The sequence below is a fragment of the Pseudophryne corroboree genome, chromosome 12 (genome assembly GCF_028390025.1).
Source record: "Pseudophryne corroboree isolate aPseCor3 chromosome 12, aPseCor3.hap2, whole genome shotgun sequence".
In the NCBI taxonomy this organism is placed as follows: Eukaryota; Metazoa; Chordata; class Amphibia; order Anura; family Myobatrachidae; genus Pseudophryne; species Pseudophryne corroboree.
Window position 1 is genome coordinate 5,942,592 of NC_086455.1, and position 20,526 is coordinate 5,963,117.

The 20,526-nt window shown below is 49.3% G+C and overlaps 1 protein-coding gene across 2 annotated transcripts in view; it reads left to right on the top strand.

Annotated features, from left to right (window-relative positions):
* Positions 1 to 12,413, top strand: part of RPS27 (ribosomal protein S27) — a 59,229-nt gene extending 46,816 nt beyond the window's left edge. Inside the window, exons 1-4 of one of the 2 annotated variants that reach the window (XM_063946763.1) lie at positions 9,118 to 9,224; positions 10,983 to 11,091; positions 11,171 to 11,281; positions 12,229 to 12,413. In XM_063946763.1, coding sequence (XP_063802833.1) covers positions 9,219 to 9,224; positions 10,983 to 11,091; positions 11,171 to 11,281; positions 12,229 to 12,257 — 255 coding nt within the window. In that variant the 5' untranslated portion in view covers positions 9,118 to 9,218 and the 3' untranslated portion in view covers positions 12,258 to 12,413. Of the gene's footprint in view, positions 1 to 9,117; positions 9,225 to 10,982; positions 11,092 to 11,170; positions 11,282 to 12,228 lie in introns of those variants that run through there. The other variant, XM_063946764.1, reaches the window with a different exon arrangement.
* Positions 12,414 to 20,526: the final 8,113 nt, after the last annotated feature.

The following is a 20,526-nucleotide window of genomic DNA, read 5'->3' on the forward strand; positions in this document are numbered from 1 at the left end:
TTCCGACACCTGCAGCTATCTATTTCAACAGCTGCCAGTGTCGTTACCCCATTTGCAGCCACACGATGGTTGCGACATCTTGTGCATGCTCAGTGGAGCCGGCCGGGAGCGGAGACACAGCGTCCACCAGTCACTTGTCGGTAGTGCTTCCCGCTGTGCCTCTGTAAAGTGGCGAAGCAGGAAGCATCAGGAAAGCGCCGGGCGAACGCAGAAATTCCGGTTTGATCGCAATTTGCGATCCAGCCTGAATTAGGCCCATAGGGCTTAATTCAGACCTGATCGCTGCTGTGCGTATTCGCACAGCAGCCAATCAGGTCTGAACAGTGCCGGCTTTTTTTCTCAGCCCTGCGATCGCTTCTGCCTGATTGACAGGCAGAGGCAGTCGCTCGGCAGGATGGCGACGTTTGGATGCCATTTAGGGGGCACAGTCCAGGGAACGCTGAGTGACGTCAGTGGCTGAGTGACGTCACTCGCAGCCGATGCGACCCTCACAGCGATGGGTAGCTCCCTGCCAGCGCGCAGGAGCTGCGCTGGTAGGGAGCTACTCCTAAAGTACAAAAGCATCGCCGCTGTGCGATGCTTTTGTACCTGTGCGGGGGGGCCTGACATGCGGGGCGGACTAGCTCTGTGCTGGGCGTCCCCCCCGCATGTTAGGGAAGCTGATCGTAGAGGTGCTACATTTCGCACATCATTCCGAGTTGATCGCAAGCTGCATTCGTTCGCTGTGCAGCGATGAGGCAAAAAAATGGCACTTCTGCGCATGCGTATGCGGCGCAATGCGCGACGTACTATTACAACGAACGATGTACTTTCACACAGGGTCTAGTGAAGCTTTTCAGTCGCAGTGCTGGCCGCAGAGTGATTAACATGATGTGGGCGTTTCTGGGTGTCAACTGACCGTTTTCAGGGAGTGTTCGAAAAAACACAAGCGTGCCAGGAAAAACGCAGGCGTGGCTGGGCGAACGCAGGGCGTGTTTCTGACATCAAAACAGAAACTGAATAATCTGAAGTGATCGCAAGCGCTGAGTAGGTATAGAGCAGCTAAAACTGCACAAAAAAAACTTTGTAGCCGCTCTGCGATCCTTTCGTTCGCACTTCTGCTAAGCTAAAATACACTCCCAGTGGGCGGCGGCATAGCGTTTACACGGCTGCTAAAAACTGCTAGCGAGCGATCAACTTGGAATGACCACCCTAGACCTTTGAGCTTTGATTAGCTGCTCTCCTCAGAGAAGGTCTGTATCTATGGCTCCTGCTTGCTGACCTAATTTCATTATTACTCATGTGATACAAGGAGGCTCAGGCAACACAGGTCCAGACATGAAACAGATCATTCCAGAATCAAGTTCCAAGCAAAAGCGCCCCCGTATAATGACCTCCTGTTTGACCACGATGTTGTGTCACCAGTGGCACCAGTAGATTGGTGGAAAATGCACATTGGTTCAGACACTGCAGCTGGTATCACGGTAGCAGAAGAGCAATTGCCAGCTGCAGCCTCATCCGCTTCATAAGAAAAGAGTATATGGGGGGTTATTCAATAAGGATTGCAGATTCTGCAAAAAGCATCCGCCCCCGTTTTGCCCGCAATGCTCCGTCGCCGCCGCCCCCCCCCCCCCCCACTCGCGCAATCAATGCAATCAGATCGCACTAGCTGCTACCTCCGGCGCAGGATGGGACCTGTGTGTGCGCACTGCCATCGCCGCTGGGGTTATTGCGGATGCAGCGATTAGCGATGCGACCTGAATAACCCCCTTGGTTTGGTGCAGTCAGAACTGAGAAACTGCTCAGGTACTGACAGAGCTGCACAACTTGTGTTTCTTTTTAAGAAGCTTGATATACAGTATCCTATTGTGTCGGCTTATTCAGATTTTCAGATCGGGCAATTGGCAACTACTGTAACTTTTCTCATTGCTATTTTTGTCCTTTTGCAGTGTGTGTGATGTGTGTGTAGTTTGCAGTGTGTGATGTGTGTGCAGTTTGCTGTGTGTGTGATGTGTGTGCAGTTTGCTGTGTGTGTGATGTGTGTGTAGTTTGCAGTGTGTGTCATGTGTGTGTAGTTTGCAGTGTGTGTGATGTGTGTGCAGTTTGCAGTGTGTGTGATGTGTGTGTAGTTTGCAGTGTGTGTGATGTGTGTGTGTAGTTTGCAGTGTGTGTGATGTGTGTTTAGTTTGCAGTGTGTGTGACGTGTGTGTAGTTTGCAGTGTGTGTGATGTGTGTCGTTTGCTGTGTGTGACGTGTGTGTAGTTTGCAGTGTGTGTGATGTGTGTAGTTTGCAGTGTGTGTGATGTGTGTGTAGTTTGATGTGCCGTGCCTTGATTCATGGTGACACTGACAAGTCATTTAAATTAAATATATCAAAGTTACAGTATTTTTACAAAACTTTGTATTCATATTTTAATCTCTACTAAAGCTACAATAGGGCAATTATGGAAGTCTCAGTCGGTACCTTGTATACAGATGATATTTATAAAACCCATAAGCACTTTGTATTTGAGACGTCCGGTAGCGAATACTCTGCATCGGCTTCCTCAATTCATATAAGATGGTTCAAGTGGAGCGAGTATGGAGAGAGACGAGGGCTTCTGCCATTTACAGTGACACTCTGGATTTGTCTATTTTCAATTCACTAAATTCTGAAAGGGCCCCTTAAGTACTCGTGCTATTTTATTGTATTCTGCTTGCTGCCTTCCCTGGGCATACACATGGGGGGTCATTCCGAGTTGATCGCTCGCAAAGCGGAACGTTGCTGGGCGATGGATTTAACGAAGAATCCATTCGCACAGCCGATCGCAAGAAGATTGGCAGGAAGAGGGCGTTTGTGGGTGTCAACTGACCGTTTTCAGGGAGTGGTTGGAAAAATGCAGGCATGTCGAAGCGTTTGCAGGGCGGGTGTCTGACGTCAATTCCGGGACCGAACAGGCTGAAGTGATCGCAGCGGCTGCGTAAGTCCTGGGCAACTCAGAAACTGCAAAAAAATAAATTTGTCCCACTCGGCTGCACAGGCATTCGCACACTTGCAAAGCGAAAACACACTCCCCTGTGGGCGGCGACTATGCATTTGCATGGCTGCTAAAAGTAGGTAGCGAGTTATCAACTCGGAATGACCCCCATAGTGCATCTTCCATTGTCCCTCTACCCTCCCAATTGTGTCTCTGTATTCTATCTTCTCCTTTTTTTTTAAGTTTCTTTTTTTCTTTTACATATACTTCACAATCGGTATATCTGATATTACATGTATACAGCTAATGATTTGATTTCTGTGTCTTTTTTCGCATTTGAATTTATGGTGCCTTATGGCTGTATGTATGATTTTTTTGTGCGCATTTATAATCAGTAAAAATGTAATATATATATTAAAAAAAAAACTTTTTTTTTTTATCTTGGTTTATGTGTTTACTTTACCATTTATATAAAAATCCAAATTAAATAAAAAAATCAGTTTTTTTTATATTTATGTTAAAATCTTTTTTTTTTTTTTTTTTCCACTCCCTGCTGGAAAGCGCAAAATGCGCCCCTGTCACATTATAAGGGTAGGATATAGGAAATATGGCAGCAGGGAGTAAGCAACCAAAAGCACCAGTAAGCAGGATCTCCAAGCGATATGGCAGCAGGGGCTGAGCAACCAGTAACGCTGGTGTATTTAGAATGGTCTATGGGGGTGATTCTGACCTGATCGTAGATATGCTAAATTTAGCTTCCCTGACATGCGGGGGGACACCCAGCACAGGGCTAGTCCGCACCGCATGTCAGGGCTGACACCCCCCCCCCCCCTCCCACACACACACACACACACACACACATACACAAGTACAAAAGCATCACACGGCGGCGATGCTATTGCACTGTAGGAGTCGCTCCCAGCCAGCGCAGCTCCTGCGCGCTGGCAGGGAGCTACTCGTCGCAGCCCGGGTTGCAGTAACTGCGTGTGCCGCCAGCCCGCCCCCTCCCGCCCAGCGTCCGCCTCTCTCTGTCAATCAGGCAGAGGCGATTACAGGACTAAGACAGCCGTCAGCTGTCTGCCATGCGTTGGCGCACTGCGGCGTCGGGGCAGTTCAGGTCTGAATTAGCCCCTATATGTACTGAGCATTGTGTAGTACTGGTATATACTGAGTGGGGAAATGACCTGTGTGGCAGGTGCAGACAAGGGAGACCAGCTGAAAGTCAGCAGTGATAATGTGATAATAACAAGATAATGGCAGATTCCAGGTGTGGGCTCTGGTACACTGCGTAAGCAGATGGCAGGGGCCAGCCTCTGACGCTCTACCTCCCCATAGCAGGGCAGCGGTGATTGGATGACGCCTGGGTATATCCTCTGCACTGTGAGGTGATAGCCTGTGAGCAGCTCTCGGAGCACTGGGCAAGCCTCCATCATGATCCGTGGCCCCTAACATTGCATATCAGAGGGCATGACCTGGCGGGGACATTTCTCTCACACACGTCTTAGGCACGCACAATGTGTCCCGCCAGGCATTATTACAATGTTGGGAGGCATGTAGTGGTGATGAGTTCTGGTCCCGAACTGCAGCACCCAGTGCCCATGTTATGCCGCCTGCCAGGGCCATTGCACATGCGCACAAACACCGGCAGTCCAGCGCATATGGGCAATCACAGGCTTCTAGGGACTGCATCAGACACAGCCCCTGAAAGCCACACAAGGCTCATAGTAATACAGGGAGTGGCTTCCTACTGGGAGCACACAGGGGTGTATCCACCCATTGGCCAGGATGGCACTCGCCAGGGGCGCCAGCCGAGGAGGGGCGCCACCCGAGGAGGGGCGCCACCCGACGGTGCCATCCGCGGGCAGCGGGTAGATACACTTTGTAGAGGCAGCACTATTGTACCCCTTCCCCTGGCATTTCCTCACCCGTCTGAGAACAACCACAGCAGGCAGCAGCGGCAGCCCCGGTAATTGGCGCTGGGGTACGGCACGGCATCACATTACAATAAAGACATCTCTGCGTAAACTACAGCTCCCAGCAGCCCTTGCTGCTGCAGCAAGGGCTGCTGGGAGCTGTAGTTTATGCAGAGTTTTCTTTATTGTGATGCGGTGCGGTGACGGACACAGTGGCTTCTGCTGCTGCCTGCCGTGGTTGTTTCCGAGGCGGGTGAGGAACTGTCAGGGGTGGTTGGGGTGGATTGGGATGCCGGAATACCAGGCTACTTTCCGCTGAGCCGGCCACCCTCAGTAGCAGCCGCGGACTGCTGTCACACAGTTACAGCACCGCAACTGCGCTTAGTGACCAGTGGTGATCATGAAGCCAAGGCTGAGGTACGTTGCCTTTGCGGCTGTATTACACATCATTTATTGTGTGCTACCCAGGCTGAGCGGCGGCAGTAGCAGCTCTGGCCTTTAAACTAGTGGTAGCTGGGTCAGCATTTCTCTACGTGTCCGGGATATAAGACGAGAATTGTTTCTGCAACTCCTCCAGGAGTCCATGTACGTCCATTTGCAGTTTACCTTTACGACCAAAGCAGCAGCCATGGCCGGCCTAAGCACATCACGTGAAAAGTTACTCCCTCTTCTAGACCTTGAAGGATGACTTATTTGGGCGAGGTATCTTGGTCCTTGTATATAGTCAGAGGATCCACGGATGGTAAAGATTCTCACAGTTCTAGTTCATGCTGGGGGGAAAAAAACAGCTCCAAAATGTTATGAGCAGTTAAAGTGTTTATTCTACCAGACAATCTGGTCTAGGAGGAATACAGCAGCTGTAAGTGGAAGCTAAACCTGGTCCATAAGTCCACCAACAGAGTGTCTGGCAAGAACTGAGGGGTCTATTCATGAAGCAGTGAAAAGGTTGGAGAAGTGAGCCAGCTGAGAACCAATCAGCATTGAAGTAACATTTATAATTTGCAATTCAATTGTACGGAGCAGCTGATTGGTTGCCATGGGCAACTTCTCCACAGGCTCACTTCTCCACTTTTTTCACCTCTTCATGAATAGACCCCTGACTCCTCACATTCTGACAGGGAAACCAAAACCAATTGTCTTGGTCTGGGCTGCATCCTCAGCGATGATTCTGGATTCCACATGCCCTAGTCTCCGCCTGAGGGTAGGCCTGCTGCACAGTCTATTGAAATGTCACCAAGGGTCCTAAGTGGCTGGAAAACAGGATTATTGCACTTCAGGAGGTATGAGGCCTGCAGGTCTTCAACCTACCGGGAACAAGAGACAGATTATATTAGGGACCCTGAAAACAGTATGCACGGTGCACCATGGAGTGTGGCTACAAGCTCTGCTGCTGCATGGTTAACCTTATGGAGGAAAGAGAGGATGCCTTCTGAGAATACCTGCTGCTGATTGCTCAACATAGTCCTGCACCTTCCCAGCCTGAATTTCCAGACGGCATTCCATGGGTGTCCACTTGAACCGGTCTCCTTCCTCAGCCGCAACCTGGTAGGAAGCAGGCAAGCAACGTTGCTTCCATGTGACAATGATACACACTGTGATATGTTCCATTTTCAGATAATCTCCCACCTACTTATTGTCGGGCACAGAAATATTTTTCAAATAACTAGAAGTCTGAGGGCAAGGAACCGTACGTGAGGCCAAGGACATCGGTAGCAGGGAGGGAGACCTGTGCCGGGAGCACACGGACGGGGAGGGGCAGATTTTGTCCCCCATTTCTCACTCCACGGGGCAACTGATGTCCCTCCAAGGAATCTTGTGATCGATTCCTACCACTGCCCTGTCTGTATAGGGTTTGTATGTTCTCAATGTGTTCTGTGGGATTCTCTGATTTCCTCCAACAGTAAAAAAAAAAACCAATCACCTTGGTAGTTTTTTTGTTTTCTGACAAGAAAAAGTGACCCTAGTGTGTGTGTGTGTGTGTGTGTGTGTGTGTGTGTGTGTGTGTGTGTGTGTGTGTGTGTGTGTGTGTGTGTGTGTGTGTGTGTGTGTGTGTGTGTGTGTGTGTGTGTGTGTGTGTGTGTGTACATGTGATAGGGAATAGAGACAGGGCCGGTTCTACACTGGCGACCCCCCCCACCACGGCAAAACAGAGGCGTGGCTTCATAGGGGAGGGTCGTGGCCACAGTTATGCCCCCAGTAGCTGTGCCCCCAGATTTGCCCCAAGTAGTTGTGCCCCCCAGTAGATTTCCCCCCTGTAGCTGGCTGTGCCCCCCTGTTGATTTGCCCCCAGTAGCTGTTCCCCCTGTAGCAGTGCCCCCAGTATGTGCCCCCTGTAGATGTGCCCCTTGTAGCTGTGCCCCCAGTAGTAGCGCCCCTTGTAGCTGTGCCCCCAGTATGTGCCCCCTGTAGATGTGCCCCTTGTAGCTGTGCCCCCAGTAGTAGTGCCCCTTGTAGCTGTGCCCCCAGTAGCTGTTCCCCCTGTAGCAGTGCCCCCAGTATGTGCCCCCCTGTAGATGTGCCCCTTGTAGATGTGCCGCCAGTATGTGCCCCCTGTAGATGTGCCCCCAGTAGTACTGCCCCTTGTAGCTGTGCCCCCAGTATGTGCCCCCTGTAGATGTGCCCCCAGTAGTACTGCCCCTTGTAGCTGTGCCCCCAGTATGTGCCCCCTGTAGATGTGCCCCCAGTAGTACTGCCCCTTGTAGCAGTGCCCCCAGTATGTGCCCCCCTGTAGATGTGCCCCTTGTAGCTGTGCCCCCAGTAGTACTGCCCCTTGTAGCTGTGCCCCAGTATGTGCCCCCTGTAGATGTGCCCCCAGTAGTACTGCCCCTTGTAGCTGTGCCCCCAGTATGTGCCCCCTGTAGATGTGCCCCCAGTAGTACTGCCCCTTGTAGCTGTGCCCCCAGTATGTGCCCCTTGTAGATGTGCCCCCAGTATGTGCCCCCTGTAGCCGCTTTAAAACCCTAAAAGAAAAATCACAATACTTACCAGCCTCGCTCCTGTTTCCGGACCACTGCTGCTGTCCCCGGGCGCCGGCTCCTCTCTATGGGAGAGATGTCATGATAGCAGCGCCGCACTGACACCAGAGGTCAATTTTGACCTCTAGCCAGAGTCAGCAACGCCGGCTGCAGCGGGCGCACACGGCGCTCGCTGGAGCCGGGGAGCGGGGAGGGAGGATAATAGTAGCGGCGCCCTGGGCAAAAAGCCTGCTTGCCCGTGGCAAGAGCCGCTACTGAATAGAGGGGTCTAGTTACTAAACCATAGATGGAGATAAAGTTGCTGGAGATAATGTACCAGCCAATCGGCTCCTGTCATTTTTCAAACACAGCCTGAGACTGACAAGGCAGTTATGAGCCAATAGGCTGGTATCAGAGTTGGCTACCCTCCCTCATTCTGCAGGAGACTCCTTGAAACAGTAGCTATCTCCCTCACTCCCTGAATAGTCCAGCAATCTCCCTGATTGCACCTTATCCCCATTATGCAGCTGTTACATTATTGGGGGAGGGAGGCGGGAAATAAATCAAAGATATACACATTCAAATGGGCTCATCAGCGCCATTTCCCTGCATTGGGTATATATAAGGCACAATGATCCCTATGGCTACATGCATTTGAAATAAGGCTTCTCGTGGCCACTTACAGTATATGGAACCTCTTGTAAAACACAATACACAAACAAATCCTGCAAAATATCAGTGTCTTTTCTTCAACAAGTAGATCTTACTGACTTTGGGGCTGATTTCCATTTGGATGTAAGTCATTTTTATGACACGCCTCTCCGATGTAGCAGTACGCGTCCGCGCTGATAGGTGTTACTGTGTCCCTAACATGCTTTTTCAAAAGTAGGCAAGTATGCTGGTACTTTATCTCCATCCCAGGCTTAGTAAATAGACCCCATAAAGTGCAAGTTACACTGGGGCAGGGGCCGATGTGACAAACAAATTCCCTGTAATGCCCGTCAAAATATTTGTGTGCTATATAAATAACTGGTAATAACATAAATATATATAATACTATGTGTGCCATGTGACTGTGTGTTATTGCACTACAGGACATGTCTGGGCAAGTCTTCTGTATTGCAGACACCCATCTGCAGATGCCCAGGCCTGGAACTACCTCTAACCCGGGCTCACCAGCCCCAGTCCCGGGTATAGAGACAGTGCTGAGTCCCCTCATGTGACCCCAGGCCCTAGACCCCAACCCCCTCCCCCTTATGGCTCAAATAAGTCACAGAAACTGTCATCTGCCCTTCCCAATATGGCGTCCGGGGCCCGCCGCAGCGTCACTTCCGGGCGATTTCAGAGCTTTCGCTTATATACAGCCGCCAGCTTCCGGTCTCCCTCCTTTTCTGCAGCGGCCGCGTTCCGTGAACATGCCTGTGAGTGCGGGGCTGGAGCCGGGGCCTGGGGGAGGACGGGGAGGGCAGGAGCCAGGCAGGCAGGCCCCGGGATGTGGCTTGGGGCACGGCCCGGGTTCGGTATGGGGGACGGCGCCACACACAGCCGCCGGGGGGCGGTGTTGCTGTATCCGTGTTGCTGTATCCGGGGGAGAGCGAAGCCAGGGCATGGGCAAGATGGCGCAGCAGCTAGCGGGGACTAGGCCCAGGCCCGGGGATTATAGCAAAAGCCCAGTTCCCGGGGTTTCCTGTCACAGCTCGGGGCTGCCTGTGTCGTGGATCTGCGTCAGGATGGGGCCCCTGGGTATAAACTCTGCGGCAGGATGGGGTCCCTGGGTATAAACTCTATGGCAGGATGGGGCCCCTGGGTACAAACTCTATGGCAGGATGGGGCCCCTGGGTATAAACTATGGCAGGATGGGGTCCCTGGGTATAAACTCTGCGGCAGGATGGGGTCCCTGGGTATAAACTCTATGGCAGGATGGAGCGCCTGGGTATAAACTCTATGGCAGGATGGAGCGCCTGGGTATAAACTCTTTGGCAGGATGGGGCCCCTGGGTATAAACTCTGTGGCAGGATGGGGCCCCTGGGTATAAACTCTGCGGCAGGATGGGGCCCCTGGGTATAAACTCTGCGGCAGGATGGGGCCCCTGGGTATAAACTCTGCAGCAGGATGGGGTCCCTGGGTATAAACTCTATGGCAGGATGGAGCGCCTGGGTATAAACTCTATGGCAGGATGGAGCGCCTGGGTATAAACTCTATGGCAGGATGGGGCCCCTGGGTATAAACTCTGCGGCAGGATGGGGCCCCTGGGTATAAACTCTGCGGCAGGATGGGGCCCCTGGGTATAAACTCTGCGGCAGGATGGGGCCCCTGGGTATAAACTCTGCGGCAGGATGGGGCCCCTGGGTATAAACTCTGCGGCAGGATGGGGCCCCTGGGTATAAACTCTGCGGCAGGATGGGGCCCCTGGGTATAAACTCTGCGGCAGGATGGGGCCCCTGGGTATAAACTATGGCAGGATGGAGCGCCTGGGTATAAACCCTATGGCAGGATGGGGCCCCTGGGTGTAAACTCTATGGCAGGATGGGGCCCCTGGGTGTAAACTCTATGGCAGGATGGGGCCCCTGGGTGTAAACTCTGGCAGGATGGGGCCCCTGGGTGTAAACTCTATGGCAGGATGGGGCCCCTGGGTATAAACTCTTCAGCAGGATGGGGCCCCTGGGTGTAAACTCTATGGCAGGATGGGCCCCTGGGTGTAATCAGTGGGGCTCCTGTGGTATAATATCTGGGACAGGATAGGGCCCTTTATGTATAATCAGTGGGGCCCCTGGGGTATAATATCTGTGACAGGAGTGACCCCTGGTGTATAATCTCTTGGGCACAGGATGGGGGCCCATAGGTGTAATCTCTGGGGCAGGATGGGAACCTTTGTGTATAATTTGTATAGCAGGATGGGGCCTGAAAGGGCCCCTGGTGGATGACATTTGCGGCCCAAGGTGGCAAATGTTAGTTATGGCGGATGGGCCCCCAGGAGCCCAGCTGATATTACTCCCCGCGCACCTCCCTGTGCTTGTTGTTGTGCAGGGCAGTGACCTGTATTCGGAAAAATCAGAGACTGTCTATCATGGTTCCTGATGCCAGCCCATTACCCGTCTGTTGGGTTATAGCCCCTGTTGGCATGTCTGTACTGGTGCGCAATGGCCAGCGTCGGTCTCACCGCGTCTCGTCTCTTGCAGCTCGCTAAAGACCTCCTGCACCCCTCTCCTGAGGAGGAGAAGAGGAAGCACAAGAAGAAGCGCTTAGTCCAGAGCCCCAACTCCTACTTCATGGATGTGAAGTGTCCAGGTGAGGTGGCCGGGGTCTCCTGCAGGCGTGTGGTGGGGGGAGGTGTATCCTGCAGCACTAATTGTCTGTTTCCCGGCAGGTTGTTACAAGATCACCACGGTGTTCAGCCATGCTCAAACGGTGGTACTCTGTGTGGGTTGCTCTACAGTCCTCTGCCAGCCCACAGGCGGAAAGGCACGACTCACAGAGGGTAAGTGTCCCGTCTCTACGTGTGTATATGTCCTTGCAGCATTATAGCGTGCATTGCCAGATCATGTAGATATATAGATTCAGAGAACTTGGAGTTATTAGCGAAGGTAATTTATCTGGGTCCTCATTTGTTTTTGCTGTCAGGCCTTACATATTACACTCGCATGATATAGGCGCTGTGCGGTCTGAATCTGAGAATACGATTAATTATGTAATTATGCCCAGCATCCTAACTGTATTTAACAGGAGGGGCTGATGGGTCCCCTACCAATATAGATTATGGTTATTTCTCCTTCATCCATAGCGGACACTGGAGTACATACAATGGGGTATAGATTGGTGATCATACAAAACATTGGGGTATAGAAGAGGTTCCTCACTTCCGGTATGTTGCAGGCTAAACCATGCTTTGTACACTATTGCCCCTTTAAAAAAGGTCAGTTTGGCCAGTATCTCACAAGGCCACGGAACTGAGATTTCATTACAGCCCGCCCCTAGTGAGAAATGAATTGCATACGAGTGAGATAGTGGAGTAGTTGCCTATAGAAACCAATTAGCTTCTGTCATGTTATACACTGTGGGGCAGATGTATTAACCTGGAGAAGGCATAAGGAAGTGATAAACCAGTGTTATGTGCAAGGTGATAAAGGCAGCAGCCAATCAGATCCTAACTGGTAATTTACATATTGGTGCTGATTGGCTGGTGCCTTTATCACCTTGTACATATCACTGGTTTATCACTTCCTTATGCCTTCTCCAGGTTAATACATCTGGCCCTAAGTGAGGTGGTTGCTATGCGCGACCTCCCTTTAGATCTGATCTGATTTGATTCATCTCCCCTTGCGGGGGTGTTACTGTGATTGTCGTACTGTTAGTGGCAGGGTGAGCGCTAGTTCTTCCTTCCATGGCGGTGTCTGTTCTCACCCGGCTTTCTCCCCTCCTGCCCAGGTTGCTCCTTCCGGCGGAAGCAGCACTAACCCCCTTGTCGCGGAGATGTCTGGCGAGGAGTAAGTTGTGCGCAGGAAGCTGACTGCACATTGAAGGGCGCAGTGCGGGGGGGCCGGTTCTGGTCATCGCTGGGGACACTGTAGCCTATTACCCCCTGTCTGTCAATAAACTTTGGATACAAATTATTTTTTTTTGTTGCTCTGTACCTAATTATTTCAAGGAATTTGCGGAGTCTGGGAGAACCCCGATTTTCTTTCCAGTGAAGTCTGAGGCAGGCCCGTGTGTTGGAGTGTCGCCGCCCTGTCATACTATGCCTCATTATATCAATTAAAGCATTGGAACATCATCGTGTTGACGTGTCGTGAGTGAACGCTGCACCGGTGGGGTTACATACAATGGTTTGTGGAACCAGCGCCGGTAATCTTTGCTAATGTATATAGTTGGGGGGGGGGGGGATGCATTTTAGCTGAATAGGTGTAAAGCACTATGGAGTATGCTGGTGCTATATCTGACTGACAAGCTGCGGTTTGCCATGGGATTATAGATAGCCGATGCTGGCCTGTATCTAAGCAGACATAACACAGCGGAAGGGGCTTGTCTAATTCTTACATAATCATTGGGATATTTTGTGTCATTGATTGCGGGAAGCCATCCGGTTCTGGCCGATTGATGGTAGTAGTATTTGACATTGGTTATAGACTAGCGATGATTATGAATCATTGATGGTCGATGGCCATCCCTAGTTAAGCATCAAAAGGGTAACTGACATAGGCTGATGTACTAAACCGTGGAGCGAGAGTACCAATCAATTCACTCCGATCTCGTTTTTCAAACACAGCCTGTAGCATGACAGGCAACAGCTGATTGGCTTAGTACGTTATCACTTTTCAAGACTTGGGCAGATTTATCAATGAGTGTTCTTTTTATAGCTTGTTATGAATAATTGGTGCTCCAGCCAATCAACTGCTGTCATTTTTCTAACAGCTGATTGGTCAGAGCACCATTTATAATTTGTAACGAGTGATAACAAGAATATCACTCATTGATAAATCTGCCCCTTAGTATATCTCCTAGATGGTGTCTGCAATGTGAGGTAGATGGGCTGACCTGTCAGTGTTTAGTGTGTCTCTCCTAATTTCTGCCAAGTTTTGTTTTTATGGTCTAATAATGGATTCTGCGCACACAATGGTCTCACATGTAAATGGGAGAAGCAGAATCCAGCTACGGTATGTGGACAGGTGCAGTGTTACATTACAGGAGGGGATGTGCGGTGTGTACCCGGTGGCTGTGTAAGGTGAATGTGGAACACTATATACCGGATAGATACTGTGTAAGGTATACTGGTGATGTGTACTCTATTCTATAACTGCAAAATCCCTAATTATTCCACCTCGCCCTGTGCGGGCAATAAACAAAACACACATGCTTACGGAAAGTATTGAAGTGACGTTGTCCCAGCTTCAGGTTCTGTCTCTGCACCGGGGTAATATTAGGTAATGACACATTGTCTCATTTCCTTTATTAGCTTGTATAGTCGTTATGCACATGTCATTAATACATAACCGTTATCCCAGGGTTCTGTGGTAATATCCCATCATGCAGTTAGTTGTGGCATGTACCTGCCTCTGTTATCTGTATTACTACATGTTGGTCACACATCAGCTCTTCATGTAGAACATTGCCTGATAAACTTTACGGTGAACCTTCCCCATTATACAACCATAGGTGAGCTAACACTGTGCTAGTCTGGTGACACCTGCAAGTGGGATGGCACGGATGGTGTAGTGGTTAGCATTACTGCCTCACAGCACTTAGGTCATGGGTTCAATTTCCACCATGGGCATAACTGTGTGGAGTTTGCATATTCTCCCCGTACTCACGTGGGTTTCCTCTGGGTACTCCGGTTTCCTCCCACAATCCAAAAATATACTGGTAGGTTTATTGGCTCCAAACAAAATAACCCCTAGTGTGAATGTGTGTGTACACTGATGGGAATGACTGAATATTCTCTGTACAGCGCTGCAGAATGTGTGCGCTATATAACTAACTGGTAATAAATGTCAGTGTTCACTTAAAGCAGTGTTGTTTTTTTTAGGTGGGGGATCAGAGATTGCAGGGAATAAATGAGGGATGCGCTACCACTATTTATATAGTGCACACGTATTCCGCTGCGCTGTACAGAGCATGTTTAGTCACTAACGGTTCCTGCCGCAATGGATCTTACACTCAATATTAACATAAATTGATTTACCTGTATATTTTTGGCATTAGGGGTATATGGTATTTAGAGAGATCCAGGCTGGATTCATGTGGTAAGTAAATGACCCTGGACTGGTTGTTGAGACTAGGTTGGATTTTCCCCTCTGCCCACAAAGTATAACACAGGCAGTGAAGGTCCAGGTACCGGAGTATTTCATCTTCGTCACCATTGCTGTGCAGCAGCCTGTGCTAAAGCTGAGCAGTAACACTTATTAATGGTCACGTGTTATTTCTGAGCAGAAAAAAAGCTGCCACTCTCACTAGTCCCCTGGGTGCTCACTGCTTTGTCTACAACCTGGAGGTTCTGATCCTGTGTATGGAGGAAGCAGTCATAGTTACCATCAACAGCTGTACGCAGAGGTAAGTGGCCCCAAGTGCTGGAACCAGATAGTGGCATCGACATCTTATAACTGGCAGCACATCAGTGGTACCCGGTGGCTGAGGCACTGCAATAGCGCTCGTCAGTGTAGACATGTTACAAACATCTAGGAGGGGTAGCAATGTATGTTAAAAAAAGCATAAATGCTACTTTAATAAAAAAATATTGAAGACTAAACTGAGGCCCTTTGGGTCACCATAGAAACCGAGGAGAAGGACATTATTTGCATTGGGGTGATCTATTGACCACCAGCCCAGGGGCAGGATTTGGACAGGAACCTATTGGACATCACTAAAATGGCTTTAAATGGAGAAGTCATAATCATTGGAGACTTTAATTTACCTGATGTAAATTGGGAGGGGTCTTTTGCAAGTTCAGCTACAAGTGGCAAATTTCTACATTCCTTACAGGGAGCATCTCTCAAGCAATTGGTGAGGGAGCCCACTCGTAAAGACTCAATATTAGATTTAATTCTTACAAATGGTGACAGGATATCCAACATATATGTGGGTGAGCACCTGGGATCCAGTGATCATCCAGCAGTATGGTTTAGTATAAAGACAGGTTCCAACTCCTGTCACACAAAAACAAAGGTGTTGGATATTAGAAATGCTGACTTTGCAAAAATGGGGAGATGTTTAAGTGATTCATTGGTGGACTGGAGGAACTTGGAAGGAGTGCAGGAGAGGTGGGAAAAACTGAAAAGTGCAATACTAAGGGCAACAGACCTTTGTATCAAAAGGGTTAAGAAAAGCACCAGGAAAAGGAAACCAGTGTGGTTCACAAAAGAAGTATCAACTAGTGTGAAAGCAAAATAGATGGCTTTTAGGAAATACAGACTCAAAATAATAACGACAGAGGTGTATCTTGACAGACGGAAGGATGCTAAGAAAGTGATCAGACGTGCAAAGGCAGAAGCTGAGGAGAAAATTGCCCAGTCCGTAGATAAAGGGGGCAAAACTTTTTTTTAAGTATATAAGTGAAAGGAGAAAATCAAATGAAGGAATAATAAGACAAGACAGAGAGTGAGCATTTGGTGGAGGGAGACAAGGCAATAGCAGATCACCTAAATAATTATTTTTGCTCAGGATTTACTACAGAAGAAGGGATGGGGCCACAGTTAAGTTGCAAGGACATTCATAAAAATAAGGTAGATGAAACTACATTTACAGAAGAGAAGGTCCTAACAGAACTTTCAAAACTAAAAGTGGATAAAACAATGGGACCTGATGGAATACACCCAAGGATACTCAAAGAGCTAAAAGATGTGCTGGTTACACCTTTAACAGAATTATTTAACCAGTCACTAAATAGAGGTGCTATTCCAGAGGATTGGAAAAGCGCAAATGTAGTTCCACTGCACAAAATTTGAAGCAAGTAACTACAGACCAGTAAGCCTTACATCAGCAGTAGGGAAAGTAATGGAAAAACTATTAAAAGAAAGAGTTGTGGAATATCTTAAATCAAACAACTTACAGGATCCAAAACAGCATGGATTTACTGGTGGGAGATCATGCCAAACAAATCTTACTGACTTTTTTGACTCTGTGACGAAAATAATAGATCAAGGGGGAGCTGTAGATGTAGCATATCTAGACTTTAGTAAGGCATTTGACACTGTCCCACATCGCAGATTGCTAAATAAACTTGAAAGCGTGGGGGTGGATTATAAAACAGTTAAATGATAAGAACCTGGTTGCAGGATAGGAAACAGACAGTTGTAGTTAATGGAGTTCAATCTATGGAGGGAAATGTTACCAGTGGAGTACCCCAGGGATCTGTACTTGGTCCAGTTCTCTTTAATATCTTTGTTGGTGACTTTGCAGATGGTATTGAAGGGAAGGTATGCCTTTTTGCAGATGATACAAAGATATGCAACAGGGTAGACACACCGGGAGGGGTCAAACAAATGATTAATGACCTAGGTAGGCTTGAGAAATGGTCAAGAATGTGGCAACTACAGTTTAATGCTAAAAAATGCAAAATCATGCACTTGGGTCTCAAAAACCCAAAGGCTAAATATAGTATCAAGGGTACTATAATGGAAACTACTGAGGAGGAAAGAGATTTAGGAGTCACTATTTCAAGTGACTTGAAGGCAGGAAAGCAATGCAACAAAGCAATGAGAAAGGCAAGTCAGATGCTTGGTTGCATAGGGAGAGGAATCAGTAGCAGGAAAAGAGAAGTGATAATGCCACTGTATAGGTCATTGGTGCGGCCCCATCTGGAATACTGTGTCCAGTTCTTGAGACCATATCTCCAGAAAGATATAAATACATTAGAGAGTGTACAAAGAAGAGCAACTAAAATGGTGCATGGCCTACATAACAAAACTTACCCGGAAAGGCTAAAAGATCTTAACATGTATAGTTTGGAGGAGAGAAGGGAAAGGGGGGACATGATAGAAACGTTCTAATATATCAAGGGTCTTAAAGTTCAGGAGGGAAACATTCTTCAAAGGAAGAGAAGTATTAGAACTCGTATTAGAACTTTCTATCTGCAAGACCATTTCCTGCAGGCAGAGTGAGCCCATTGTGTCACAGATTTAAACAATGCCAAGCGGTGGTATTCTACCAGGTGGGTCTCCGATAGTTAAAGATGGTAGAGCGGTGTCAACCAGGAACGTAATAAGTGCAGTGCAGTGCAGGGTTATGCCAAGGATGTCCCCAGTACAGCCGTATGTCCAGACAAATATCAATGTCCCGTGCTTAGTGGAAGATGTTGGCATCTGATGAGCCGTGAAATGACAGAGGTGCTAATGCGTTGTGGTGAACAGCACAGGTCAGAGGTGGAGGATGTGACCTGCAATGAGGACGGCAGGAACCTCCCAGAACCCTGTGTCGGCTAAAAGCTCTGCTCGTCCTCAACCTTTCCTAAGGCATCAGCTATCGGTGAGACATAATGAGAAGAAGACACATCATGCCAGGGCCAGTTTTGCAGACAAAGGCCTGGACTGCTAACCCTCCATTTTGGAAGCAGGTGCTTGGTTGGCAGAGTGACACCCCTCTGCTGCTCACTAATCACCCACTTCTTAACAAGTAACACACTTCTGCCAGTCCTGCCCAGGGAGAAGCCATCACCTAAGGATGATCTTGACCTCAGCCCAGTACCTCATCCATGTGCTGGAGTGTAGCTTGCTTTTGCCTGACCGGTGGGGTGAGATCACAGAGTCTGATGCCACCCAGCCCAGTGTAGTGCGGGAGGGGCACAGTGGAAAGGAACCACTTGTATGGCAAAGAAGCCACCACACACACCTGAACGCACCTGCAGCCAGTCCAAGTAAGGCCCTTGCTGGGAGATGGACCTCGAGGATCTCAGTAACTATGCTAAGCCCCGACCTTCATCCTGCTGCAGTATCTGATGGCAGATGACTCCCAGAGAGGTGACCATGGAGGAGGAAAGGGTCATAGATGGAATGGAACATCACGCAGGAAGTGTAATAGAATTCATTGCTAGCATGGGTACAGCGGGGACTTCCAGTGGCTGATGTGACGTCTTCTCTGGATCTAGACACACTGTCACCTATTGTCTGATGCATTCTGCACTAAGGGAGAGGAGGACCATATGCTGCAATGGGAAGATAGAAGTGTGAGGGTATGATGTGATGTGCCTCTGTTTTTCCTAAAAGTAAAGTTTAAATAAAAGAAAGTAAAGCTTGGTCTGCTTAAAAGTAGCCCCACTGTTATAATGGTGACCCGCTCCTGCTGGCACCAAACAAAAACTGAGCTGTGGGCAGGGCAGTGTATTTTTGGTGCAAAAAGCTTGTCTGGTGCCTGTTCCTGGTCTCCTCTCATACCCCAATGTAATTCCTATGGATCCTATGGACTTCGAAGAAGGGTAAGTTTTACCATAACGTATTTCTCTGACGTCCTAGTGGATGCTGGGAACTCCGTAAGGACCATGGGGAATAGCGGCTCCGCAGGCAGGAGACTGGGCACAACTAAAGAAAGCTTTAGGACTACCTGGTGTGCACTGGCTCCTCCCCCTATGACCCTCCTCCAGACCTCAGTTAGAATCTTGTGCCCGGCTGAGCTGGATGCACACTAGGGGCTCTCCTGAGCTCCTAGAAAAGAAAGTATATTTTAGGTTTTTTATTTTCAGTGAGATCTGCTGGCAACAGACTCACTGCTACGAGGGACTAAGGGGAGAAGAAGCGAACCTACCTGACTGGAGATAGTTTGGGCTTCTTAGGCTACTGGACACCATTAGCTCCAGAGGGATCGAACACAGGACCCGACCTCGATCGTTCGGTCCCGGAGCCGCGCCGCCGTCCCCCTTACAGAGCCAGAAGCACGAAGATGGTCCTGAAAATCGGCGGCAGAAGACTTCGGTCTTCAACAAGGTAGCGCACAGCACTGCAGCTGTGCGCCATTGCTCCTCATGCACACCTCACACTCCGGTCACTGATGGGTGCAGGGCGCTGGGGGGGGGCGCCCTGAGCAGCAATATTAACACCTTGGCTGGCAAATTAATCACAATATATAGTCCTAGAGGCTATATATGTGAAAAATACCCCTGCCAGAGATCCATAAAAAGCGGGAGAAAGTCCGCCGAAAAAGGGGCGGGGCTATCTCACTCAGCACACTGGCGCCATTTTCTCTTCACAGTGCAGCTGGAAGACGGCTCCCCAGGCTCTCCCCTGTAGTTTTCAAGCTCAAAGGGTTAAAAAGAGAGGGGGGGGGGGGGGGGGCACTAAATTTAGGCGCAAATCTGTGTATTATAGCAGCTATAAGGGAAAAATCACTGTGGGTAGTGTAAATCCCTGCATTATATAGCGCTCTGGTGTGTGCTGGCATACTCTCTCTCTGTCTCCCCAAAGGACTTTGTGGGGTCCTGTCCTCAGTCAGAGCATTCCCTGTGTGTGTGTGGTGTGTCGGTACGGCTGTGTCGACATGGTTGATGAGGCTTATGTGGAGGCGGAGCAGATGCCGATAAATGTGATATCGCCCCCTGTGGGGCCGACACCAGAGTGGATGGATAGGTGGAAGGTATTAACCGACAGTGTCAACTCCTTACATAAAAGGCTGGATGACGTAACAGCTGTGGGACAGCCGGCTTCTCAGCCCGCGTCTGCCCAGGCGTCTCAAAGGCATCAGGGGCTCAAAAACGTCCGCTAACTCAGATGGCAGACACAGATGTCGACACGGAGTCTGACTCCAGTGTCGACGAGGTTGAGACATATACACAATCCACTAGGAACATCCGTTGCATGATCTCGGCAATGAAAAATGTGTTACACATTTCTGACATTAACCCAGGTACCACAAAAAAGGGGTTTTATGTTTGGGGAGAAAAAGCAGCCAGTGTTTTGTTCCCCCATCAGATGAGTGAATGAAGTGTGTGAAGAAGCGTGGGTTCCCCCGATAAGAAACTGGTAATTTCTAAAAAGTTACTGATGGCGTACCTTTTCCCGCCAGAGGATAGGTCACGTTGGGAGATATCCCCTAGGGTGGATAAGGCGCTCACACGTTTGTCAAAAAAGGTGGCACTGCCGTCTTAGAATACGGCCACTTTGAAGGAACCTGCTGATAAAAAGCAGGAGGCTATCCTGAAGTCTGTATATACACACTCAGGTACTATACTGAGACCTGCAATTGCCTCAGCATGGATAGTGCTGCTGCAGCGTGGTCTATTACCCTGTCAGGACAGGGATACTATTT